General features: G+C 47.6%; 1 protein-coding gene across 4 annotated transcripts in view; it reads right to left on the bottom strand.

Moving 5' to 3' along the window:
• Positions 1–27,335, bottom strand: part of Aopep (aminopeptidase O (putative)) — a 268,212-nt gene that overhangs the window by 3,749 nt on the left and 237,128 nt on the right. For 3 of the 4 annotated variants that reach the window (XR_009058196.1, XM_057787439.1, XM_057787442.1), the window contains 2 exons: positions 17,962–18,093; positions 1,438–1,524 (listed from right to left, as the gene is read on the bottom strand). Coding sequence is in view for 3 of the 4 variants with exons in the window: in XM_057787439.1 (XP_057643422.1) it covers positions 1,438–1,524; positions 17,962–18,093 (219 nt within the window). In the remaining variant the exon portion in view is untranslated. The remainder of the gene's footprint in view (positions 1–1,437; positions 1,525–17,961; positions 18,094–27,335) is intronic. The other variant, XM_057787440.1, reaches the window with a different exon arrangement.

The raw sequence follows: 27,335 nt of genomic DNA, 5'->3' as shown, positions 1-27,335 counted from the left end.
CTCTGTCACTCTGATACTGAGTTCAGGAACACTCTGGGCAGAGACAGAGCTCCACAAATGGTCACTATGGAAAACCCTGTATCTGTGAGGGCAGTGCATCCCAAAGGATAGCCAGCATGAACTTGCTCACCAAGCCCATCACCTCCCAGGCCACAGGGACCACACGGCCCTGAGCAGTGCAAGGGCAGATGTTGCCGGTTTGGTCCAGCCGGCCACTTCTCACTACCAGGTCCCCAAACATCAGACACTCGCTCTTCTGCTTTGAAAGCCATGTTACAAAGGCTTGGATTTGTGCTTTGCCAACATTAAAAACAGTCAATTATGTTCTGCAAGGCCCAGAGTTCTGCCTGCTTTCTTCTTCTGTGGAGCTTCCCAGGGGCTACATTCTGCTTCACATTCAAAGGACTTCAAAGGCAGCGTAAGATAAAAACTCAGCAGTGGCTTCTGGAGTACTCCTGCTAGACGAGGCATGGAGGTCCCTGTGTGGTGGACAGCATGGCTCTCATCCACTGAGCTGCTCTGGGCTCGTGTGTGGGTGTGGGTGTGATTGTGTGGGGATGCCAGATCCCCTGGAACCGGAGTTACAGAGAGCTGTGAACTGCCATGTGGGTGCAGGGAATTGAACCTGGGTCCTTTGGAAGAGCAGCCAGTGCTCTTCACTGCTGGGCCATCCTCCAGCCTCCCCTCAAACACTTCTTACACCATTGTGAAAATGAGACATTTCTGTTGTAAGAAAATCACATCCCTTTCTTTATGGAACAACCAGCCCTCACTTTGCTGACTGCCCCATCCTCAGACCCTGTCAAAAGTCCTTTTGTCCACCCCACACCTACTGTCCGACCCACCAGCCCACAGTTTGCAATAGGCTAGCCAGAGGTGTAGGCTGGGGTTGGGAGAGAATATGTGGTACATGGGGGACACGTCATGAGGTACAAAATGTCAGAAAAGGTGCCCTGAGTGGTGACCCCAAAATGTGCTACAGATCAAAGAGGTGACAGATGAGGTTATGGACAGTACAGACACACATAGGCACAGACACATACACACAGAGCCTGGCATTCAAGGCAGGAGACTGTTTCCTGGGGAGGCTGGGCCTGGCTTGGCTTCCCACAGGCGATCTAAGGGTGTCCCAGATGACTCGCACACATGCTGTAACTGTAATCAGACTCTACAAACTGGATGGACCAATGGTGTTGCTAAGCAGTGGCCTTAGACTGAAGTTTTAGAGCAAGTCTAACCTAATACCGCACTCCATCCAGAGCAAGGACAGAGGGAGGGAACATCTGTGGCACAACACTCTCTACCAAAGGACAGAGAGGGGATCACTCATGACTGCCAGTGAGCCGTCCCATGCTAATATCAGGTATCCTCTCAGAGATGTGAGAACCCAGGACTAGTGAAGGCAGCCGATTTCCAGCTCCTGGAAGTCACACTCACCTGATCCTCCTGCAGGAACCTTGCCACCTGCTCGTACGCTCTTGTGTACTTGTGCTTGATGACCAATTCACACCATCGATGGCGAACCTTAGGAAGGAAGACAGGAAACCTGGTGAGCAATGTTCCTTGCCTAGGAGGGCCTCGGGATAAACGGTCTCTGAACTGCAATTTTACTGAAGCCCGAGGACTTCTACAGTGTGGCTGCCTGGACATCTGCACTTCATGTCTTCCTAAAGGAGAGGGCTGGCACTCCTAAGCACAAGGACCGCCAGTCACCATGAGTGGAAAGTGCACGAGTTCAGACAACAGCTTCACTGCAGCACACACAACTGTGCAAAGTTAACGGGCAAGTGCAAACAGGAGTCACGCGCCAGGTCTACACTCGCGGTGTTGCCAGCTTTAACAATGAAAACACAGTATGTAGGAAGATGCCAACTCCAAATGCATACAGCATCGGGGTACTCTGCTGAGGTTTAGAGACGTTCAAGCAGACGGCTCTTGACCTGGCGACTCCCATACGCACCGTGCACACCTAGTAGAAATGCATGCTCTTTTCAGACTGTCCTGAAGGTTTGCCTGCAGGAACTTGCCAGGACCCTCTGCCCTACCTCTTACAAATTCAATAGGCACCCGCTGCCTGTGAGACAGCAGTAAAGCCGCCAGGGACAAGGGCCATGCAGTGCCATCTTGCCAGCTTGCCGTATGGCAGCACCACGTTATCACCACCATCACCGCCACCACTTTAAACCAGGAGCTTCTGCCTGTTTGGCTCTCAGACTCCAAAGTGACAACTGTTATTTGCAAGCTGTCTGAGCTACACCCAAGTGAGCAGTCAGCCAATCAGGGCATGCTACATCACTGCGTCAGTACCGGCCTCCAGTCGCCCTTGTCTTCTCCGCCTTTGAAAGCAGGAACGGCTCTGCAGAGATCCCTTAGCAGCAGCAATAAATGGAAGTAACGCCAGCATCTTGGCTCGGCCCCTGCAAATCACATCACTCTGCGAATTTCAGTCCAGAGTCTTCCCCTAACCCAGATAAATAGATTTCCAGAAATTAACAACGCACGGGGGTGGGAGGGTTGGGGAGCCGCTAGGAAGCCATGAAGAATTAGCTCTCCCACAGTCCCGCCAGAGGCACCACCAGGACATGGGCATCTGGTCCAGAGCTGACCCTAGAAGCAAATGTGCAGAGCCTTGGGGTCGGCAGACCCTGGGGCTGTCTGAACCTCTGCTTTTCCTCCCAACTCAAGGTCATTTCCAGTGGTCTAACCACACCCACCCCAGCAGTAAAAAGCCTTTGTTGGTGAGTTTTGAAAATGAGCAAAAGCCAGGAGACCTGGTATGACAGTCACTGGCTTAGGGACCTACTGCTCTGCCAGTTGCTCAGGCCAGGGAAAGAATCACTTCTCAACTGCAGGGCAGCAAGAGACCTGTACCAACTCGGAACAGTGGGCACTCTGGTCTCTCAGGTCCGACGTATCCTGTGGGGACCTGGCTGACTTACAGGCCTGCCACTGTGACTTCTGTCAGTCTGAAACTGTACAGTGTGAAAGGAGGCTTTGGACAGGGTCAGGACTGAGGCTGGCGGGAACAGTGGGGCTCACTACTACTTGGGTAAGGGATTAAGTGTTATTAATGCCAGCAGCATGGTGGGAACCCTGAAGAAAGATAAGTAGAAAGGGGTCCCTCAGAATAGGGGAGGTTCTATACCACTGACAGACTGATGGGCAGTCTATAGTGCATGTATGTAGTGAGGGTGTCTCTGATCATGGTTGGCAGATGGGGGTGGGGAGTCTATTAGCTGGGGTCTGTGTACAGGATCAGTTGTGAGGGTAGGGGAAACAAGGACCCAGACAAAAAAGGATCCACCAAGTAGCTTATCTCCACCGCTTTTGAGACAGGGTCTCAAGTAGCCCAAAGCAGACCTCAACTTTGATGCACAGGGGAGGATGATCTATGACCTTGAACTTCTTCACTTCCTGCCTCCACTTTCCAGGTGACAGGATTACAAGTGTAAGCAACCATTCTAATTTATGCAGTACTGGGGATCAAACCAAGGGCTCGGCGAGCACTCCCTACCCACTGAGACATCTTAGTCACACAGAGAAGTAACAACATACAGCAGGGCCCATTTCCTATTAGAACGAGGCCCCATGGGTGGGGGCAGGAGGCTGCAGCCTGGCTGGAGTATGTGACGGTTCAGAAGGCCACGCCACAGAGGCTCTTTCACAGCATGAAGTCAGCGTTTCCACTCCGCTTACAGTCAGAAATGGTTTATTGTCGTGACGAATAAGAGAGCCAAGCTTCTGAACCCTGAAGGCTCACATGGCATCCAGGAAGGACAGACCGCCTCCCCCACCCTGCACAGAGCAGGACAAAACAGTCTTTTCATCAGCAAGGGCTACATGCACTTCAGTATTTCAAAGACAGGATGTTTAAAAGACACCAGAGAGATGCTGCATGGCTGAGAACCGCCCCCCCCCCCCCGCCCACCCCAGTCTCCACTCACGCAAGGGCTTTCAGTTTTCTTTCTATCCAGTTCTTTGGGCAACAAAGAACATCTTAGTTTTCTCCTCCAAACTTGCGAGCACCCACAATCACAATTAATCCCCTCCCAGGACAAGGTGACACCTGTCACCCCGGCAGTACTTGAAAGTGCACACCTGTGGAAAGCTGGGTTGCCGTCTTACAGATCACAGACCTTAGTGCCCGTCAGAGGCGGCAGACACTAGCAGGGAGACAACGCTCCTGTACAGTGAGCCACAGCTCTCAGAAGCAGCTTGGTTCATTTGCATATTCCTTCTCATTGTTAAGAAACTAATTGGTGGGTTGCTGTGGGATCGTCAACCTTCGGGGGCACACTGCATATATCCATGACAGTGACTGGCACCCAGACTCCAGGAGGCACTAGGTAAAGTCCAGCGTGTGGGTGGGTGTGGGGACGGGAGGAAAAACTAAGGCCATTACCAGAACCCAGAAGTTGCCCCTCTCCATGCTAGGACTGTTCCTAAAATTTCTGTGCAGGCACTGCCTCTGTTCTGGGTTTTCTTACCCAATCTAACACAACAGCAGAGCGTGCCCTAATTTAACAACAACAATAACAACAAAATCAGAGCACTAGACTGTCTGGACTTGTTTTCATAAGAAAGACTTCCCGGTCCTGAGTAACAGCTACTGAGTGTCCCGCCAGACCAGAACTGAACTGAAAGCCCCCAGAGGGATGGTGCCTGCAGTAGTGGAGACAGAAGACAGCCCACGGAGCCATGGAAACCCAGGTGTATGTGGGCACTGCTCTGCTCAAGCAACAGGCATGTCTGTGCTCTCAAAGACACTGCTAAAGAGGTCTCCATTGTTCACTCCCGCCAACAGTCACTGCTGGGCTCACAAGGTGTGTGCTGGGCATCAGTGCCAGAGAACAAGGGCCCCAGGGAGGAACCTTGTGAAGGTGGCCTCCATCTTTCCCAGTCTGTGTAGCAAACCTTTATCACTGGCTGTCCCCGCCTGGTCCGTCTGTTTTCAGTGTTGGGGAGACAGCTCTAACTAAACAAAGTCCTGGTCGGAGTCATTCTGACTCTTGCATGGTAGTCTGCTTGCAGTTTTGAATGGTTATAGTTGATTTTATTGATTTTTTCCCTTTCTATGGTTTTTCAATTCTGTTCTTTTAGTCTTAGCATTTCTTGTGTTTATGTGTATTCAAATGATCTAACTGCACCCTTGACTTTCCTTTAGTTTTCTGAGACATTAGTTTGATCTGTAGCCCAGGTTGATCTAGAATTTCCAACGTAGCTCAAAGTTGCTGCCCAAGTTCTGGGGTTACAGGTGTGAGCCACCACACTTGGGAAACTACACTTTATTTATGCTTTACTGTACTTCAACTGTTAGTGGAGTTAAAAATTTAATGATTTAAATAGTTGTTTGGTCAAAAGCATCACCTCAGCTCCCTAACACCCCTTTATACAAAAAGTCCGGATTGTTTGGCTGGGGGCTTCACCCCAGTCTTGGCATAAGCCCCCTCCCCTGGGAGTTGCCTTAGTCCAAACTCCACCTTCAAGAAAGCCCGCCAAATGGCGACCCCTCCCCAGGGAGGGTTGAGACCACTCCCACAGGCTACTTAAACTGCCCCCCAGAGAATGAACACATGATCTCCCCTTTCCTCTCTTCCCCTCTCCATGCCTTCCTGGGGCCACCTGGGAGCACTGCATTAAACATGGGCATCTTTTATTTGGTCTGATTCGGTCTGGAATTATTTGTGTTGGCGGAGAGGCTTGTCTAAAACGAAATACCTAATGTTAGTGACTAAAATTCAGGGCGCTCCTAAGGTTTTGCTGGGAACCCCTGGCAAGTGTGGAGTTAGCAAACACCTAAGTCTGAAACAGCATCCACGCGGTCGGGCCAGACCTAGATGGAAGAGGCTAAAGGAGAGGCGGCAGCCGGTGAGGCGGGCGGGCCGATTCGGAGTTGTTCCTGGGAGTGCAGTTGAGTGGCTCCTGCCTCTGCGGGGCCTGTGTCTGGCTGATACACGACTACCAAGAACATGTTCTCTCTCCACTTCTGAGCTGAAAATACAGACAGCAGACAATCCCGAGTGGGGTGTAGAGAGGGGGGCATAGCTATAGCCTGGCCGGCCCTTCACTGCCCCACCAGGCTGATGGAGCTCCCGTGGCCTATGGACACAATTGACAGGACAGAAAGGCCGGGTCACTGGAGTCTTCCCAGCTGTTATCAGGTTGGTTCTTGTGTGACACATCGGTGTGCACACTTCAGGACAACAAATAACTTTCGTGGGGTGTGGTACACGCCTTTATTTAGTTCCTATACTCACAAGGAAGAGGCAGGCAGATCTCTGCAAGTTTGAGGCCAGCCAGGGCCACTACACAGTGTTCCAGGCCAGCCAGGGCTACACAGCAGGACTTCATCTCAAAACCAAACAAATAAATGCCACCTCCCAAAAAGAAAAATCTTAGAAAAACTTATTTCCAGGATGTACTGCTCAGAACGCAAGAGGTAAGACCCACACCACTGGAATAGACTCCAGAACTCTGCACCAATACAGGGTCCTGGGGTACGGAATACTTCATACGCTCTTTTGGGTTGCGTGCAGAAGGGAAGATGGGTACATGGAGGACAGGTCTCGAATAGCCTTCCTATCAGAACTGCATCTGAGGCCAGACAACTAAAGCTGTCGGATAATGTCTTACAGTGGGCCACCAGGGTGGACTGAGGCAGCAGGTCTGAGAGACTGGGACCCACATTCAGCCACGGCCTAAAAGGCATCTATAGGCCTTGGTTCAGGTCCATGGCTCATCTAGTCCAAACACAATAGAGGCAGCTAACTATGTGGGTATGGGGGAGGGGCGGCACAGAAGGGTTCCAGTAGGCACACTTATGCATGTGCAAACGTGTGCACACACAGACAATCGTTGCTTTTCAACAGTTCCCTCATTACATGCAATACGCTGAGTTTTTTTTATTATAGTTTTAAAGCTGATAACATACTAAATAAATTTGTGGCCCGCTGTTTTGTGGGCAATTGGGAAAATCTACCTCCCCTAAAGTGAAGATCAGAAGAGAGTCGGACTTCAGGGAGGTGGGGACCACGCCTAGGAGACTCTAGACACTGCAGGTGACCTCTATCTAGTAAATGTGTCAGCTCAGTACTACGGCCTTCCCTCCACTACAAAAGTTGATTTTTGAATCTGTGAGACTTCGGGAGAAGGTAGCAAAGAGGAACAGGTGCCCGAGTGACAAGGTATGATCTACACGGGGTGTGGGGGGGCTGTCCTCATCCCAGCATATAGTGATAGTGATGGCTATGAACAGGGTGGGCTCTAGGACAGAAAAGGGAGAGGTGAGACCACACAGCTCCAGACCAACTAGCCCTGGCCATGAGTGACCACTGGATGGAAGAGAAGCAGCCTTGGGAGATGATGCTCACAGCACCCTCTGGGTCTGAATTACCAGGACCTTCTCAAAGCAGTTTTACACTTACCTGGTCTCAAACTAGCCCTAGCTGTGTGGCAATTCTGTCCTCTGAACAAGGTTCCTGTGAACCAAAAGGTCCCTCTGGGTGGAAAGGCTCTTCATTTGGAAATAACACAGAAAAAAACCTGCTCTTCAGACGTCTGCAGTCTTAAAGCAGCGCCACCTAGAAGACTGCTTCTATTCTTGAAGTATGCTTCAGGTCCAGCACATGGACCCTGGCCCCCCAGGGAGCCCCTTATCCAGTGATCTCTCCTGGAAGCAACCAAGGGCAACATGCCGGCATCTCTCCAGCTATGTTTACTGACAGTTACAGCAATTTAAATCCTTACATCACCTTTGTACCATGTTTAGAAAGTCAGGAGCCTGGAGCCATTCAACCACCCCCACCCCACTGGCCTCCACACGCTGTGCCTGCTTGAGGCATGCTTCTGAATGGACAGCACTTCTGCAAGCAGAGAATGCTCTCATTGACTTTGAAATTATAATGCACAGTTGGAAGCTATAAAATGCTTTGAAGAATACCACCCATCCTATTTATGACAGGAAGCCCCTTTTTTCTCAGTCCTTTTGATTTTGAAATTTACTGCTAAAGGGAAAAAAAATCTGTCCATGGAACATGATCTAGGAAGCCCATTAAACCTCATATGGAGTTTCATTTTATATCTGTAAACAGAGAGACGAAGGCTTGGGGCTTTTTTAAGTTAATAAGTCTACACTGTAATAAACAATCCTGCTTTTTCAATTTGTGTCCTTAAATTAGATTTACTTGGCTTTAAAGAGGGTTCGCTGCTGGTGAGAGGGGCAGCCTTTGCAGGGCAGCTACGGGCTGATGGCACTGCCAGCTAAGAACTGTTTATCGGTGCGATGGTGCACACTGACCTCTCTCTTCCAAGACCAGAAACCTGTCGGCTGTGCTTTGCGCCAAACTGTCAGCACCTTTTATTCCGTTGCTCTTCTTTCCTCTCACTGATCCCCGCTCCCAAAGGACTATAAAATGAACATTATTTGTCTAATAAAGGAAATTAGACCTTACTTCAGCTGCTGCTGTACAGAAAGGATAGTAAACACTAGGCCTGGTATGAAGAAAGACACAGAGGCTAGGAAGATGGCTCTGTAAAGTTCTTGCTTTGCAAATACAAGGAAGGAATGGTGAGCCTGTCATTTCAGCAACTGAGAAGACAGAGACATGGACTCGCTGGCTGGCAGCCTAGCCTAACAGGTGAGAGATAACAGACGAGGAACCACACCTGAAGCTGATCCATATCCATGCACAAGAATGCATACACTGGCAGACATGTGACTTTGTCTGGGGTAGCACACTGAGCGGTAACTCAGTTGCTGCAGCGACCACACTAGCATGGACAGAGAGGACCAACATTAGTACAACAGAACACAGCAGCCTCACCTGTGTGTGAACCGACTCCTGTGATCAAGGCAGAACCCCCTCTTTCCTGCTCCCCCATAAGTAGGGGATTTCATTTACGTGACTTTAATGCCATTATGGGTTTGGTGCCGGTCAGGAGAACTTAGGCGCTGTGTGGGGCTTGCACTGGATTCAGACAGTCATCACCTTCTCTTCCTAGACTTCCCGCTGAGCAGTGACTCCTTTCAAACTGTTCTGAGGTCAGAAGTAAGAGCACCATCCTTTCTCTTCAACACACAGTGCCTGGTCTCAGCTGAAAAGAGGACTTTTGTTGCTGGTAGGAACAGTGACCAAGTAGGCGCAGCAATAATCCAGAGGCCTTGCTAAGTCCCCAGAGGCCCTCTTGAAGGAGTTTCCACTCTTACCCCGAGCACACAAGCTTCTGGAATTAGTCCAGACAGGAAATCCAGGAAAGAGTGGAGCAGCACACAGAACGCGTCTGCCTCCTGCACCCTCCAGCCATGGTAAAGACTGGGAAAGCCAGGACACTATGGCCTAAAGGGAATTTGTGGAAGACTGAGAGGTGTGGAAGGGGCAGAGACATGAGCACAGCAGATACCTGAGATGTGGAGGAGGAAAACCAGCTAGAAAAGGGGGTGTCCTGACCCCACTTAACAGCCACACCACATGTGTGCCCTCCCTTCTTAATGGTCATTACTTCCAATATTCTCCAAAGGAACTAGAGAGACTTCTAAAAGACAGACTCCATGTTAAAGACTCAGGGGACTGCCTACGCCGGTCATCTTGCTGAGTAGCTCAGTGTCTCTCTTGGGCTTCAGTTATCTTTGGATTTTGCTGTGGCTGAAACAGGAAGGAGGCATGGGTCACAGAAATTACAGGAGCTGAGTGTCTTTCACAGTGGAAATTTCTTTGGATTGGACTGAGTCCCAAAGCAGTCTATCATAGGTCTGTGCCCTTGAGTGGACAAAGGAGAACCTGCCTTGTTCCTAACTAACAAACACTGCAGGTGTGAGGTGGGGACTGGAGGCCTGAATGAGAGACACTTCTACAGATTCGATCTGATAAGGGACTTTGGGAAGTATAGAGAATTGCTCCAAGCCAAAGTACTACACCAATGTCCTGTAAATAGACAAAGACAAACCCAACCATCAGCAAATAGGGAAAGGCAAGTAAAAATCACAACCATGCATGTAGACCCAGACAGCTAAGATGAAAAAGAGACAGTAATGTGTGTTGACAAAGACACAGAAAAACTGCAGCCTTCAAACGTTGCTGGTAGGACATAAAACTGTTCTCTCACTCTGAGAAAATCAGGCAGGTCCTCAAAATAGTCCATCAGAGTTAGTGCTTCTGGGCACCTATCTGAGCGACCTGAGGAACCTTTACACAAACACTCATCGTCCATGACAGCTGGGGGGCTGACCAAATGGGGCATTATTCATAACATCAAAAATATTCGACAATAAAAAGAATGAAGAGCTGGAGCCAAAACTTGGTGGAAGAGCACTGGCCTAGCATGCAGGTAGCCCTGGGTTTAACCTCTAGCATCTTAGTAGGAAAAGACAAGGACAAAGAGCTGAGGGTAGCTCAGTGGCAGGATTTAATCCATAGCACCGGGGAAAGTACTGATATGAACTGCAAGCAACAAAGAGCCTGGAAGCCTCCGCCATGTGAAGAAAGTCAGTCACAAGGTATCACATGACACAGATCAGAGTCTACACACGCAAGTGTCCAGGCTAAGCAAACCTAAAGGGATAGACGGGACAGACGTCTGAGCAATGCTGGCTGAGGAGCTATTGGGAACCAGGGTCCTTCTGGGGCTAGAAAACCACAGGCTTATACACTTTAAATATGTAAACTGTAATGCGTGCACGCGTACACACACACACACACACACACACACACACACACACACGGAAGGTCATCTTGTACCCTGCCACACAAAGAGAAGACCATGAGCCTGTGAGTAGGAAGCAGAAACGAGATCCAGCTCTCAGGTCTGTGGGAGCTGTACTTGTTGGCAGACTTCACATTTGATCTGTGCCATCTGCTTCCCACAGGCGCTAGGAGCCTGAGAAGACACTTGGAGAATTTTGGCAACATGGCCCTTTCATGTTGCAACATTTAAGGTACACCTGACATCTTTGTATCAATTTACTATCACGAAATCGAGTTTAAAGTTCTCTCTCTCTCTCTCTCTCTCTCTCTCTCTCTCTCTCTCTCTCTCTCTCTCTCTCTCTCTTCTCCCTCCCTTTCTCTCTCCTCCCTCCCCACCCAGTGTGTGTGTGTGTCTCAGTACAAAGCACTGACAAAACCCCACACACTGATACTACCAGGGGCTTTAAAGTGATAGGAACATCAGGTGTAGTTTGGTTAAAAAGTCTCCAGCCTTAGGAATAAGGGAACATTAAAAATAAGCAACAAAAAACCAAAACAAAACAGCACAAAATGAAAGTAAATCTCTACTTTTGTTATTCTACATCAGCTTAAAACAACAGAAAAATAGGAGACAAACAAATGGACAATTTATGTCAACACTGAAACAAGAAAGAAAACTACGAAAGGAACACTGAGCAACACTCTCCTGACTTCGTGTGCAAAGGCACTGTTACAAACCAAGCACAAGGAGGGAGAGCACAGGACACAGCTCAAGAATGATGTGACTGCTGTTCCTTTCTAAGGCAGATGCAGAGCTGGGGCGGCCCGTCAACTGCTTCAGCTCACAAGCACTATCCTGGGTCTTCATACAGACGACACTCAATCAGAGCCACCCGAGTGGCCCATGGGCTCCATCCCGAGCTCAGATTCTGGAGTATGTATCTCTCATCTGCCACCTGAGTTTGAGCACCACAAAGGTGTCACCTGCTCTGAACACTGTGTACTTGTGAGCTGCCAGGTAGAAGACAATGGTGAAGTTGTCCTCAGAGAGCTTTTCTGTGAGATGTACAGCAGGCTGCCTTTGAACTCACTGTGTAGACCAGGCTGACCCCGAACTCCAAAATCTGCCTGCTTCTGCCTCCCAGGTTATTGATTAAAGACCACCCCCAACCTTAATTACTGCCCTGGATACCAGCTCCCTTACTGTCATTCAATATTCTACATTGCTCTCCTGTTTTATGTTCAGTCTGAAAACCTGCCTCAAGAGTTTCCTCACACAATGATGCATTCTGACAGTGCTGGATGGTGCCGTAGTTGTCTTGGCAACGAGGCCTCGTGTCACCTGGTACCCAGTTTAGGTCACCAGCAACTGTGCAGAGGTAGCTGATACTTTGGCATTATTTCTACTCACAGGGCAGGGCCATGGGTACCAAGGTCTTGGTGCGGAGGATTGTCTCAAGCCCAGGGCTGCACTGAGGAGGCACACATGGGTTTAGCAGGGTCAGTCTCTGCCTCACCACACTATTTAAACTCTGCTGGGGCAGGGAGACCCAGAGCCCCTGATGAGGCTAGCCAGGCTCTCTGACACAGCCAGCAATGCAGAGAAGGGGCTGTGAGTGACTGCAGGCTTCTCCACAGGCTGCACATGGAAGTGCAACAGATGCTTAGAACGATTTTCCCGGTGTCCATGGCACAGGTTCACCATCCTGTACCAGTGTGCGGCCCCCTTCATCTGCAGGTCGTCTTCTCTTCTATCACAAGAATCCACCTCTTCATTCTTGGAAGCTTTGGGTGGACAGACCGGGCTCCAGGTGGTCCCTAAATACCGACAGTCATCTTTGTGGTTCACATACTCTAGGTTGTCAGTCATCAAAGGCTAGACAATTCATCATGAGATTTTAAAAACTGCCTTTTCTTGAACCCACTGCTGTCTTAGAGCAGGGCTTCTTAACAGGGACTTTGCCCCTTAGACAGCTGGCCAAGACCTAGAGACATTTGGAGTCCTACAATGGGAGAGAGGGAACCTCATATACAGAGAAGCCTGAGATGCTAAGTATCAGAAAATGGGAGGCGGAAATAAAACCTTAATTTCAAGTATTTCCACCTCCACCCCATCTTTATTCTCACCCCATCTCTAGTCTCACCGCATCCCCACTCCATCTCCATCCTACCTCATCCCACACCCTGGGGGCAAAACACATGCCAACTAATCATTGACCCAAAGACCAGGAATTCTGAGACCACAAGTAAAAGGGTTGTCACAGGCAGGAAGACAACACCCACCCACCCAGTGGCTTGAGCTTCCCCCCTTTTTCTCCCTCAGTTTATGAAAATAAAGAATACGGAGCTAAAGAGACAACATCAGCTAAGAAAAAGCCTTCCAATGAACAGAAACCACATTAACCAACAGGCACGCTCAGCTGGGTTATGGCTCAGGAACCAGGCATGCAGGCACAAAGTCCCAGATTCCACCACTGTCAAGATAGCCCAGAAAGCAACACGGTCCCATGTTTCCTCATCTTACCTTGTTGACAGTTCCATGAAGAAAGTATTTATAGCTTCATTTTAATTCCCAGGAAATTAAGGCTCTGTGACCTTCACGTCCCCAAGGGTCTGGAGCGCTGGCCAAACCCTAGCCATTGTGGGGTGCGGATTTCCAGCTGAGGACTCTGATCTGCTAGTCCATGCTGACGCTCAACCATTGCAGTTTCCAAGGAAAACAAAATCAGATATGAAGCCCCAGAGTAGAGATCATTTCATCAAGGCTAGCAGTGGCCAGAAATAAACCCCAGCCCTCAGCGCAGGCAACACAGTTGAAATAATGCTGTACTGATGGCTGGGGTAAACAAACGGTGTGTGTCTCCATCTAGCTACGGCTCTGGGGCCTGAATGCAAAGTCCATGCCTTGACCAACCTGCTTAACAATCAAGAATAAGCTGGTACTTCACAGGGATGGGCACACACTGCTATCCTGCTTCCTTGCTCCTTGATTTAAGACAGCGTCTCACTGTGTAGGTCAGGCTGTCCTGGAACTCACTGACATCCTCTGCTTCCCAAGTGCTGGGATAAAAGGTGCTAACACTGTACCCAGCTCTTACTCCTATTTCATCCTGGTTTCATTCACCCCCACCTATTTTTTTTTTGGTAGTTTGAGATTGGGTCTCATTGTGTAGCCCAGGCTGGCTGGGAACTCATCCTGATGTTCCTCCTCCTGCACTCTGGGATGGTGATAGCCCTGTCACCAGAGCTCACACTTCGTCCTCTCATGTCACAGAGCCTTCCACGTTGTGAGGAGATGAACTGGTGCGGTCAGTGGCCCCTTCTCAACATCTTTCTGGCTGACAGAGCGGGCCACGCTGGTCACTGGCCACACAAGGCAGTGAGATGCTACTTCCTTGCTTTCCAAAATATATCTATATCTTTATCTTCCTCTCTCTCTATCTTTATCTCCCTCTCTCTATTATATAAAACAAACAAACAAACAAACAAACAGAAAAGTGCTGGAGATGCTGCAGACCGAGGTATTGCCCTGGTCTAAAACACTCAGTGCAGCCTCATACACGAGTTGCCTGAAGTGAGCTATGGGGTTGGTAGGGCAGGTAGACACCCATGAAGACCATGGATCTTCTTGCCATAGATCAGATTTCCAGCTTAAGACACTTGCTACGGCAATACAGGGAACTCATTATTTTAAAATGGATCAAAAAACATTTTTATAATTCCATTTTAAAATTTGTTGCACTTTTTATGTCTGTTTTTGCCTGAGTGTATGTACGTTAGAAGTTCATGATTAAAACAGGCATAGGTGAACCACATAAACCAACTGGGGTGTTTAGGGGACTTCGCTGTGGTGCTGGCAAGAGCAGCAACTGTTCTAACACAATCTAGCTCTCTAGTCCCTAAATTAATTATTTTTTATCTGTGTTTATGCGCATGTGTATCATTTATCTGTGTATATGCGCATGTGTATCATTTATCTGTGTATATGCACATGTGTATGATCTGTGTATATGTGCATGTGCATCATTTATGTGTATATGCGCATGTGTATCATTTATGTGTATACGTGCATGTGTATCACACCACACATGTGGAGGGCAGAGGACAACGTGTTAAGAGCCACGTTTCTCCAGCATTCAAGTCTTTAGGTGTGGTGGCAGACACCTCGACTCGCTGAGCCACTTATCAGCCCTTAAGAGGGATCTTACATAAGGCTGTTTATCCTAGAATCTGCTGTCCAGTACATGTTTAAAATTTTATAGCTTTTTATCTGAGCATCACATAGGACTGCAGACAAATGCCTCTCTGGACTCTATTTCTCGACAGTTTGTTTTCATTCCTGGAGAAGGAACCCTGACCCGAGGCTGACTGGTAGCTCTGGCTCTGTGTTTAAAAGGCACCCAACTCATGGGATTCTGTTACCTTCTAGGCCAAGAAACACCAAGGAGGCCCAGAACAGTGAGAGTCACGGTGTCACTTCACACCACACTGGTCCTGTGTGCTTCCTTTAAGATCTGGGTCCGCTGTGTCCCCTCCCCTCATAGCAATTTCTTAAGGGCGGGAAAGGGGGCACACAATCCGGAACGGAGTGCAGAGCTGGTCCTGACAACCCCGACACACAAATCTCCCAAAGCAACACCAGCAGCCTCGAGGCGTAACACACCAAGGAGTTCTCACCAACAGAGCAAGGACAAGCAGTAAGAGCAGCTCAGCTGAGCTGCCCCGCCCCCACAAGGCTGTAGATGAGGTTTGTTTTTTGGGTTTTTTTTTTTTTTGTCCAGACTCTTTCAGCTGCCGTAGGAGGAGTGTGCACTGCACTGTCGTGAGGGCATGGCCAGCAGGAGCACAAGGCAGCAGCAGCAGGTTCCTTTCTCAACCTTGCCCATTACCCATGGGCTTTCAGCAGGCCAGTCAGACTCCTCATTCCACATCAGATTCAGGGTTCGGACAGAGACCTGCGCAGAGCCTCAGAAGCCTAGTTTACCTCGCTTTTTCTTCTTCACGGATGTTCAGCACACATCCTTGCTAAAGAGGTCTCTTTGGCCATCCTTCAAGTGACTGCTACTTATTCCGCATTTAAGAATCCTGGACAATTAGAAGAAACTCCCTTGCCTGCTCAGTTACAGGGCAATAGTGAGAACCAAGTCAGAAGACTCAAGACTGTTTCCACCAAGTACAGTGCTTTCCCCTATGGAGTGTCTGTCTCTCAAAGTTGGTGATGGCTCAACTTAATTCTTGCTACTTAGTCACCAGAAGTCACACTTAAACAATGGAGCTTCTAGAACACAGCCTGTGGCTGAAAATCTTATTGCTGCTGTGATTTTCCCCACAGGAACTCGAATAAAGAGAAGCCAGCAGCACAGGGACCTGCAGCCACACTAAGTGCAGCTCCTGCTCCACGGGTTTCCATCCACAGGCCCGGTAAGGGCCGCAGCTGCAAACTGCCACAGAAAGAGGCCGGGCAGTGATGGCGACAGTCCCGAGACCTGCTGGTTAGACTGAGACCCAGGTGTTAGGTCGATCACAACCTTCCCTGGCTTACAGCGGCATTCGTCTATGGATGCCCAAGTGTGTTTTGGGGTTTTGATTTTATTTATTTATTTATTTATTTATTTATTTATTTATTTATTTATGCCTCAGCAGCAAAGTTAAAGAGATGTTGCAGAAACCACGCAGCCTCCTGAAGTGTGAATTTTCTGTCCCTGCATAGAAAGCATTTGCTGGCCACTACCCTGACGGGTTCTGAGTCCACACATCATCCTGGTCTTGTGTCCACACATCCGTTCTTGTCCTTTGGCTCAATGTTGCTTCCTCTGAGGGGTCTTGAATACCTGGCTTAGAGGGAAGCCAGTTTTACTCTGGATCACTTAGCAAGCTGAGAAACCTAAGCTTCCTAAGGGTGAGCCTGGCCTGTGCGCCCCACTTCCTTCTCAGAGTGTAGATGGTACGTGTGCGTGCTACAGTCAGATCACATCTGTGTGAAGGGAGCCACGAACATTCAGTACACCTGGTATCACAGAAGAACCAAGTGTCCTGTCTTCAGGCAGTAAGACAGCTTTTGATATTTACAAAAAAGGGAGAATCCTACTCCCTTCTCAAAGGTTTAAGTGATGATACACAGTAACTGCATCAGGCTGTAAGGTAAGACAGGATGTATCACATGCCAACAGGAAGAAGGAAAACAGGATTGAGAGCTTCACCGCTTCTGGGCACCAAGGGACAGGTGCTTAGCACCTGCTCGGACCCTCCCACCCAGTTTCTACTCCAGGGGAATTCAACCCCGTCAAAACACAACCCTCTGCCTATAAATAGGAAGGTCTTTGAGACGCTAATTAAAAATAAGTCTGGCATTTGGAGTCTCTGATAAACAAAGGGCCAAGAGCAGAAACAAACACAACAGTTGCTCATCTGATCTATACATAGATTAATACATAGGTATTAATGACTGCCAGTGTCTCCCCAGGGGCTTCTTTCAATTACTCCTAAATCTGTGGACTTAGAAACTATGTAACAAAGTCACCTTCTCAGTGAGTGTAACCCACTTTTCTAACTCTGAAAGCCACTAGAAAAGCCAGCATATCTAAAACAGAAGCTCAAAACTATAATGTGCTGAGGAGCCAGAGCCCGAAACCACCACTGTGCCGCGTGCATCCCGTTCCGTGCAAATCCCACGCAAGGGGCCCAAAAGCCCAGGTGCCAGTGGCTGAAGCGGACAGAAAGCTCAGAGCTGGTTTTCTTATAGTCTCTGCATTTTAGAGTGCTGTGTCAAAGACCAGTTCTCTTTGAACTTTCGTTTTTTTCCCTTAGGATGATTAAATACATTAAATATGTATGATTTTGTGTTTTTCAAAGCTGGAATAAGCTAAGCGAGACTGAGGTGCACATCACACTGCTTTACCACAAGCATCCACTTTTACTTTGTGAACTATGGCTGCTAGATTCGTTTTTCATTTCCTTTACACATGGCTTCTTGTAAAGCTCCCACACATCTGAGCTGAGTTTCCTTAATGAGCAAGGGCAAGACGGCACCACCAGAGCACAAAATGACCTGCCCAAGTCTTAATTCAAACGACTCCACCCTGTTGCTCAAGCTTTTGAGAAACTTGTACTATCTTTATGCTTTACTCATAGGAGGGAAATCCTAAGTCTCCAACAGTTACAAATACAAAGTGATCACCGAGGAATACTGGAGGAGGCACGAGTTGAGCACTTGCTTCTGGGCACAGGGCATCATGCTAAAGCCAGCAGTGAGTTCATCTCTCTTCCCACCAGTGGGGCACACCTGTTCAACTGTTACCTCGGCATCCTGCTCCTGGAGGTGGTACGTCTGCTGGAGGCGCTGCAATGTCTGGGGGCTCAGGGCTTTCTGCTCTAAGAGACAATCCAAAAGCAAGACGATCTGGTCCGGAGAAAGCTGCGGACAAAAGAAACAGCCCTTGAAATGTCATGTACCCAACAAGAAGTTAAAAACAGGGTTTCTAACTCAGGCACGGTTCTATGTCTGAACAATGGGGTGTGTGGGTGCTGACTTTGCTTGGACATCAGGTTTATACTCTCTGCGGCCCCAAAGATTGCATACGCCACAAAATGTTTCCGGCTAGACAAGGACTCAAGAGATTATCCAACGTTAGGCAAATCCACAGGAGTTACCATAAGTAGGTAGGTTCAGATTTCTTTTCTGAACCATGTTAAGCCTGCAAGGCACCTGTTTAACCCTGAAAAATAAACACAGTGTAACAACTGCCTCCTCTCACAGCCCCTCCCCTTCTTGAGGAGTCTATTTTTAACCTGTGAGTTTAAGATACTAAAATCACTTTACAGGCTGCAGGCAAGCAAACGCACAGCAATGGACACGCCTGAGTACACAGGCTGTCTCACTCAGTACTCAGATAGCTGTTACCCCGGAGTCGCTGGGAGAATGGCTAAGAGCAATGGGGGGCAGGGGGCATCTGTGTGTGATGCAAACAGAACAGAGTAGCCATGGACAAACAACAGCAGTGCTCAGCCAGGAGCCACGCCCTGCGGGGCCCTCTCAACCCAGCAGCAGAGTGAAGAGAAAACTCAGGGTACACCTGTATGGACTGAAAAAGGTTCATCCTAAAATCAGAGTTTAACAATTATTTACACAAATTCCACATTCTCTATGCTGGTACCCCTCCATGCCTAGATATGCCTGACAATCCTGAGCAAATCAAACTTCTGGGGGCCAACGCTAGGCCAACAGAGGGTGCCTAAGAACACCAGGATTTTAACTGCCAATTTCTAGTACACAAAAGATGTTAATTTACCAAAACCCTTTTTCTTCTCGTCTCTCCCTTTTGTCCTAAAATACATGCTTTGCCTGAACCACGCCCCCTCCCCCCCCTCCCCCCCCCCCCCCCCCCCCCCCCCGCAATGTGCACACACTAGGTAGTCTCACCAAGAAAGTATCGCTCAACCCTTCCTTCCTTCCGTCCCTCCCCTCTCTTTGAGAAAGGGTTTCACTTTCTAGCCTGGCTGGCCTGGAACTCTCACTATGCAGACCAGACCAGCCTGTCTCTGCTTCCCCTGGGGTGCTGGGATTAAAGGTGTGTGCTGTCACTTTTAGTATTTCTAATGTTTCTGTCTCACCCTAAATCTTAATGAACTCGTTTCCCCAGCGACAGACACAGTGCCCAGCATTGGTTCCTGGGTGTATTTATTATGTAGTGTTTCCCCACCTACAGTTACACCATGGACAGATTCTGAAGCAAACGGAACACCAGCTGTCTCTAGCAGGACGGCCCTGACCTGAGGTCCTAATGCAGGGGATTCCATGAGTCCATTTCCCTTCCTGAGATAAAGTTTTTGCAAGATGTCGTGATACTAAGAGAACCCAGCTATTTGCTAAAGCAGGCCAAACCCGAGACCTCCAGTCCCTAGGAGCCTCACCTGTCCCCAGCACATGCACCTCAGGTGTATGCAGGCCATTCGGGCTCCTGACCAGGCACTCGTGGAGGATCCTTCCCAGAGGCGCCTCCTTTCCATCACTGAGAGCCCTGGCTGGGGCCTGTCTCTCTGGCCCTCTTCCTTCTGACCGCCCATCAGACCCAACAGCAGCTTCGGCATTTCTAGGGAAGCCATAACTTGTCAGCTCAAGGCCTTGAATGCACCCTTCCCTAGAGACTACACACCTCAGAAACCTTCCCGCACAGCGTCTGCCCTGGGTCCTTAGCTAAGGCTCCTCAAGTCACCCCATGGCTTCTCTAGGTTTTGTTGTTGCAGTGGCTAACGTCACCCATATACCTGACCTGGGTATCTCTCCTGGGTTCAAACACTGAACACAACTCCATTTAAAGAGTGAGAACTGCTAACACGTGAGCCGGGCGAAACGCTTGAATCAACACCTGTGCTGTTTTCCTTCCAAGCAGAAAGCTCACATCTGCACACAAACAGAATCAAAAGGATCATGGAAAACTTTCGTCGTCCCCAAACTGAGGCAATGGAAACATTTAGAACTAAGCCCCCTGACTTTAAGACTGACAGCTGAGATGACAGGAGGCTGGCGGGAGCAGGACATATGCACTCAAACCTTTGGGGGCTGTTTCCTAAGTTTATCTGGCTCTAATTAAAAGGCGGGAAATCCCTTTCAAGGATTCCACCCCCCATCATTCAGGAAGGTACAGACGCCCTCATGCAAGTGCTGACTTGTTTGGAGGTGGGCAGGACAGAAGGCACAGCCATGCTGAACATTCCTCTCTAATGCTGGGAGATCTCTGCTAGTCTGGCCTTTGTAAAATGGACTTGGAGAAAGCACTTCATTAGTAAACAACCTGCAGCCACCTGGCTCTCCAATTCATGGGAAAATGTAGTCTCTAAACAATGAAGTAGAGACAAATCAGAGGCCTAATGCTGTTTTCAGCCACAGATAATAAACCAACATTCATTCCCAAGTAAATATTATACACAAAAAAGGATTACAGGTTTGAGAAGAGGATGCATTAAAGCAAAAGTATTTTAATAGAATGAACTTCGTAAAATACGAATTTGCTCCCTGTCAAGCCATCCCACAATGGAAAAGTCGTAACACATGATAGATGTTCACAAAGAGATTGAAAGATTTTGAGTACTTGAAAATGTGCTGGGAGACAATGCTGGACAGTGGGCAGTCCTGGCAGCTGGCGCAGGGGAATATCCCACTCCCAACCACGTAGAAATCAAACGAACTTTCATATAACTTTGGGACCAATTGTGTGCTATCACTGAGGCATTGCAGGAGACACAGAATAAACAGAAAAGAGCCCATGTCGGTGAGCATCGGGCCCCAGGGTTGCCAACTTGAAATGTTTCCCACAAGATCTGCCTTTCTGGCTGGGGCCGACAGCTCATGCTCGAAATTCAGTTGCAAGAAGAGAGAAAATTCTTCCTTTTCACAAACAAGGATCTGTGATAAGGTTATTATTTCCACAATGGGAACACCTCAGTATTGTAATAAGACCTCTGCCTAGACAACTCGAGACAAAATAAGACCATGAGACGCCCAGATCATGAGGGTCCTTGAAAAGAAAGAACCACGCAGGCCCGTAAAACTTATTTAAACGAACACAAGAAACAAGAAGCAGCAGGAAGTCAGGCAAGTACAAACACTATTTGTTAATTGTGGAAGTCTGTATTCTTGCCATAAACATTGAAGACTTCATAGCTGTTAATTATGAAGAAATGTACAAAAAAAAAGTTAACTTCAGCTGTGCCCCGCAGAGTTAAAAACCGAGACAAGCGGTACAACTTCCAAGTGTTTTAAAGTTTCTTGGAGAGAAAATGTGAAATTCCCAATCCCGGACCCCCATTCGCAAGTATAAGCGGCACAACAGAAACAAACCCTGGCTTTTCCAGGAGGCAGGGGTGGGAGTGGGTGGGTGGGGGCAGTGGTGGATGTCCCTCTGAGCTCCCGGAGGACAATCCACACGACTGCAGCCCCCACCTTCCCCTCCAACAGCACAACACAATGCAGAAAAGCCAGTTTAACCCCTCAAATCAGAAATGCCGCAGATACAAGTCTCACCATGAAGATTCCACAGGCACAAACATCAGGGCTGCAGCTGGCATGCGCTGAAGGCCAAGGGGAGCCCCGAGCCCCTCCTTTGCAGCCCAGCTGGTGCACAGCAGAGGCCGGCATGAGGAAGGAAGTCAGTGCAGCTCCAGACGGAGTGAGCCTGAGACTAATGCAGCCACAGACTGACAGTGGCGTGAGTTCTATTATTACCCCATTATCACTCTGGGATCTGAGCCGAAATGAAGCATGCTTCCTCCCTGGTGCCATTTCCTTTTATCCTGGCTGGAGACTAAAAGCGGATCAATGGGGGCAATAATGCATGATGTCACTTCCATTATAGCGACAGCCTCCCCTCCTCTTTCAGTCTGTCTGAAACACACAGAAAGATCAATTCTTCCCAAAAATGGTTAAAAAATGCTTTGGGAGCATGCATCTTCCAGAAGAGCATTCTCTGCTATATTTGTCTATGTTACTTCGGCAGGAACTGTTTACACAGAACAAAACAGAAGAAATGGGGGAGGGAGAAAAATCTCAAATTCTCCTGTAGGCTGGAGACTTGCTGGCTGAAATTCAATCCAAGCAGGGGCCAAGGCAGAATGTGAGCCGCTGACCTTTCAAAGTCACGTGTAGAAGGTGAAAGGTGACCTCATAGATATAAAACACCTTTCATTTTACGAGGCGTTCCGAATCTGAAAAATTCCTTGCCACCTTTTCCAGGAAACACAACCACCACTCTGCAGGTCCCAAGACAACCCACTCAGGTCCATGGGTGCCTGGTACTGATGAGACACATGAATGGAACCAAGGAAGACAGATATTGCTCTGAGCCTTGAAATAGAACTCCACCTAGTGATTTTCATTTGCAGAAGATTCAAGGTAAGGATATAATGGAGAAAGTTCCGACAGTCCAAAGAGAAACAGAAGCAGGAGCAGGAGGAAGCCGGGTCTATGCCGGACAGGAGAGGGCTCCTTCTTTGCGAAGCTGCACCACCAACAGGCAGAGTTCAAGGGCGGTGTCGGCAGGACTTTAGGACTGAACTAACCTGTCTTCCATGCATTAGAAACTTAAAGGGAAACCAGGGCTGCCGTCACTGCTGCTACTGCAGGCAGCAGAAAAACCTGTTCTCTGCATGGGTTTTCGCTCTAATCACGTCAAGAACGAAACACAAGACTGGAAGACTGACTGTGAATCCTGCCTGCGTTATTTTCATGGTAAAATTGGAGGCAGCTAGCAAACGGAGGTTACTAAGTAATGAAAAGTAAAAATACTGTCGCTTCAAACCACAGAAATCAACCAACAGGCACAGGTTCCTATGGTGGCCACACTTTCAGTGGTCACTGCAGCAGCCTCACTGTGATGTGGGAAACGTTGCTAACAGTTGGAGATGCTAGGCAAATGTCTAAGCCATGCTTGGATAACAGCCCGTCCATGCTATACACAGTGTGTCATAAAGTTTGTTCTCTATGTTCTGTCAACTACGTGAAACCAGACCATGTGTCAGCCGGACCCTGCAGCCATGTGTATAGTAATATTTTATGCTATTACATATTTTAGAAACTAAATCACTCTAAACGCTCAAATTGAAAATTTCTTAAGAGATGCTGAGGTTTTCATGTCTGCCTGCCTGGACTCTGCCAGACCCACAAAAGTGGGACAGAGGGGAAAGTACCCCCACTTCATGCTTCTGAGGAGAATCAATTCAGAGAAGCCCCAGCGCTTCAGGCCATCTTCTGCCGTAGCCGAACGATTTCCAAAGAACACAACTTTTAAGTCTCAGAAACTACTTTCAATTTCTTGTGTTCAGATTTTCCCCCATTGAAACTTGTTTACTTCAATACTCTGACCTAACTCACCCACAGTTTATGTATATGTAAATTTTGATGAACTTGACCTTCTAATTTATAATTTATAGTGATGTCTTTTAGCTCTAAATTCTTGTTATATACAAACTTATCTCAATGTAAAGCCCAGCATGTGAGTAAATATGCTGTTGTTAAAACTTTCAGCGGATTCTGATACAGTGTTACAGCTACACCATGTGATACTTTGTAGCTAACACAAAGCACGGAATAGGGGCTGCTTCTGGGTATAGAAAGATCAAAATGGAATGTAGACAAAGGCTGCATTTGGGTAAATGCTACATTTCTCTTTTTCTTTCCTGACAGGTTCTCATGTAACCCATGCTAGCTTGAAACTTACTATGTAACAAAGATTAACAGTGAATTTCTGAAGTTCCCACTTCCACTTCAGGAGTTCTGGAATTACAAGCATGTGCTACCATACCAGAAGCGTGTGAGTGTGTGCATGCGTGTGTGTGAATGCTCATATGCACATGCTCAATAAGCACTCTACCGATCTAGTCACATTTCTAGGACAAGTAAAATAATTTTCTAAAGACCTAGAAGGAAATTAAGGAAGACCCAGTCAAATTTTGAGTCACCCATACAAGACACTTGAACCTTTTCCTTTTTTCTGTCTATACCTTAATCTGAAATAATTTTCTTAAATCCTGCGGCAAATATTTCCTGATAAATTAATGGAGAGAATATATATTTTAAGAAGAAGCTAAGACTACAACCTAATCTAAGTCTGTGAAGGAAATGCTAAGCGAGTACCAGACAGGCAGTGGTAAAGGCCTCTCAAGAGCAGGCCTGGCTACAGCCATCCCCCACCCCCCATCTCACCCCCCCCACGCACAGAGAAATCTCTGATGTTATGGCTTCAGTACTTTCTCCTTTAAGTCAGTGACATTACTGTTAAATAGAAAACATCACTTCTATGCAACCAGGGCTCAACAGCTTAAGGTATTTAATGTGCCAGTCCGGTAACTTGAGTTCTATCCACAGATCCATATAAAGGAGGATGCATGAACCATGAGTTTCTCTGATCTTTATATGCAAGTCATGGCACATATGTGTACACACACACACACACAGAAAGAATAACGTTTAAAAGCTGGAAGAACATTAAGTATTTCAAATGCCTGTAGATACACACAAAGCCAAGCCCTAATGATCACATGCTCTGGTTTTTATCTGGCATGTCAGGAGAGTTTTCAAGTACTCTCTAGTCTTTTCCCCATGAGAAAATATAGTTAAACCCCAAATCTACTCAAGCCTAGAATGTCTTCTATTTCTCTAGCTTCCATATTACTCTGTCAAAGTGAGATCATCTGAGCAGCTCCATTACAGACGTGCAGCTCTCACTAAATAACAAAGCCGACACCAGAGCCTTCCCGGTTGACTTTGTTTCATGTAGTTCTGCCTCCTGTACAGGTGAGACTCTCATGCTCACGCAGCATGGGCTGCAGTCGGCCTGGAATGTAATGAGCACAACAGCCCACCTCCTGAAGAGAACGCCAGCTTCAGAGCTGTACCACGAAAGCTGGAATCCTCAAGCTGAAACAGGGCAACGTGCGCTCAAATACAACTCTTTTAGCTTCTGTTGAGAGCGGACATATGTAAGGACATTTCTAATAGACTGAAACCACCACATCTGTTTCGTGTGCCACCTATTCCTGAATTTCATACTCAAATGTTTATTAGAAAGAATTCAGTGTCCAACATGGCAAGATGAAATAGGGTAACAATGTCTGCAAGGAGAGCCATCAATAAACAATTTAAGGTGTGAATGAATCTATTGAGAGCAGATGTGTAGAGAGCTACAGAAAAAGGTCCAGAACAGAAAATCCTCATTTCTAAAGTACAACAAATTCAAAGAATTCAAATTCAAATGCATGACCCAAAAGGCTTTATCGGCACTGTACAGTGAGTACGCCAACATCTTCAGATGCAATGGACCAGGCTCAGAGCAGCCGAGGTCCCATCCATGAGCAAAATGAACTCCACGAGGGTTAGCAAGCGTGGGCTCCATGAGAGCTTGTTCCATTTGCTTGGCTTCCATGTTAAACTCGCTAACAAGGATTAAAATTTACAGCGTTAAAAAACAAAGCCACAAACATATGTTAGAGTTAATAAAAAAGGGACAAGAAGGGCAACGGAAGTCCAGGGAAGTCACTGCTCAGATTGGCTTAGCTCACACATTCAGGTGTAGGTACAATCATTTTGAAACGGTTTCTAAATGAATTTCACTCTTTACGTCCCCTCACCCCTGGCTCTGGCCTTTCTTCTTCACAGAGGCAACCGTACAACATAACTATATTTTTGTCAGATTTTATTTTCTAATGTTCTGCCTTTTCTACTGAACCTAAGCTACCCACAGATTCTGGCCACCTGTCTACAATTTGCCTGTTGACTTCTGTTGTATTCTTACTATATGTATATCCAACCACAACTACAGAGGAATGGCAGGGAGTTGGATGAGGGTGCCGCGTCTCACTGTATGAATTACTGCTGGAAAAATAAAGCAACGAGGTTGTTATTTAATAAAATGTATTTGGGGTCCCATTGTCCAATTGCTACCGTGTGACAGTCTCATTTCATAGAATAATTGAAGGTGCGTAGGGCAGGGGAATCACGTTTGGACCTATTTTTGTATACTCTGGGATTCCAGTCTGTGTATTTTACATTCTGGATTGACTCTGAAAAAAGTCAAGAAAATTCATGCAAGGGAAAAGAAATGAACAGCTTCAGGGAACAAAGCAGAAGGTAGACTTCAGGTCTTCAGGCTGTGCATTCATCTTTTGTACCTAGAGGGGACGGAGGCCATATTAGGCCAGCATTTGGTATAAAGGAGAAGCTGCTGTCTGTGGATGTTCAGCATATGGGACAGGAGCCTCACCACATCTGCCTATGTAAAGCTATGCTCCACACAGTGACCGGGCAAATCATCAACAGCTGGCAACCCCGACACAGGACAGGTCCTGAAGCCCAGGAATGCCCTGGTGCTGGGGTCTAAGCTCTACTGTGAGCTCCAGGCTGGATGCAGAGCAGGTATGGCCACAGCCGCACTCAGGGCTGGGAAGTCAGGAAGCCTCTGCTGCCACGGAATACCAAGTCCATAGTGAGAGGAGAATCTAAACCTCAGTGGGTCTGAGGCTAGGCAGGCTCTTTCTCAGAAACTGGTATGAATGTGAGTGACCCCAAGACATGCTTTCCAGCTGTAGCTAAAATCTCAAGGGCACTAAGTCACAGCTAAAAATGTCGCAAAAATCAAGCCAGCTCTGCTTCTGGCCTTTTGGTGCCTTGCTTTGCATAGGTACAATGGACCCATTTAGAAAATCCAGACTTGTTTTGTTGGAGTGTTCCTGCATTCTAAGTGGTTTAATTATTTAATCTCTAGTGGAAAATACTATACGGAGACCGACCGACCTCAAATCCTAGTGGATCGGTATAAATTATCTTGGAACCTGCAAGTTTTTGATTGCAAAATTGAAGCTGGGTTTCCTTTTTAAAGGAAAAATTTCTTACAGAACTAAATTTCAAAAAGAGAAACATTAAAACTAGCCTTCAGTCACCATGGCTCACATTCCTGTTTCTTACCGTTTCCATCACTGTTAACACACCAACTAAAACAGTCATTATTCCAACGTCAGACAGGGCTCTAGTTTACACAATGCAAGAATCAATACACCACAGTCTACCCCTAAAAGTTGCAATTATGAAGTGCCAAAGAAAACACAGTAACATTCAAAATAACCTAAGGAAAAAGTGACCGCAGATCCCCCAGCGCGAGGAGACCCAGA

The sequence above is a fragment of the Chionomys nivalis genome, chromosome 13 (assembly GCF_950005125.1).
Source record: "Chionomys nivalis chromosome 13, mChiNiv1.1, whole genome shotgun sequence".
NCBI classification, from domain to species: domain Eukaryota; kingdom Metazoa; phylum Chordata; class Mammalia; order Rodentia; family Cricetidae; genus Chionomys; species Chionomys nivalis.
Note: the sequence above shows the minus strand (reverse complement) of the source record. Positions and strands in the feature narration are given on the sequence as shown.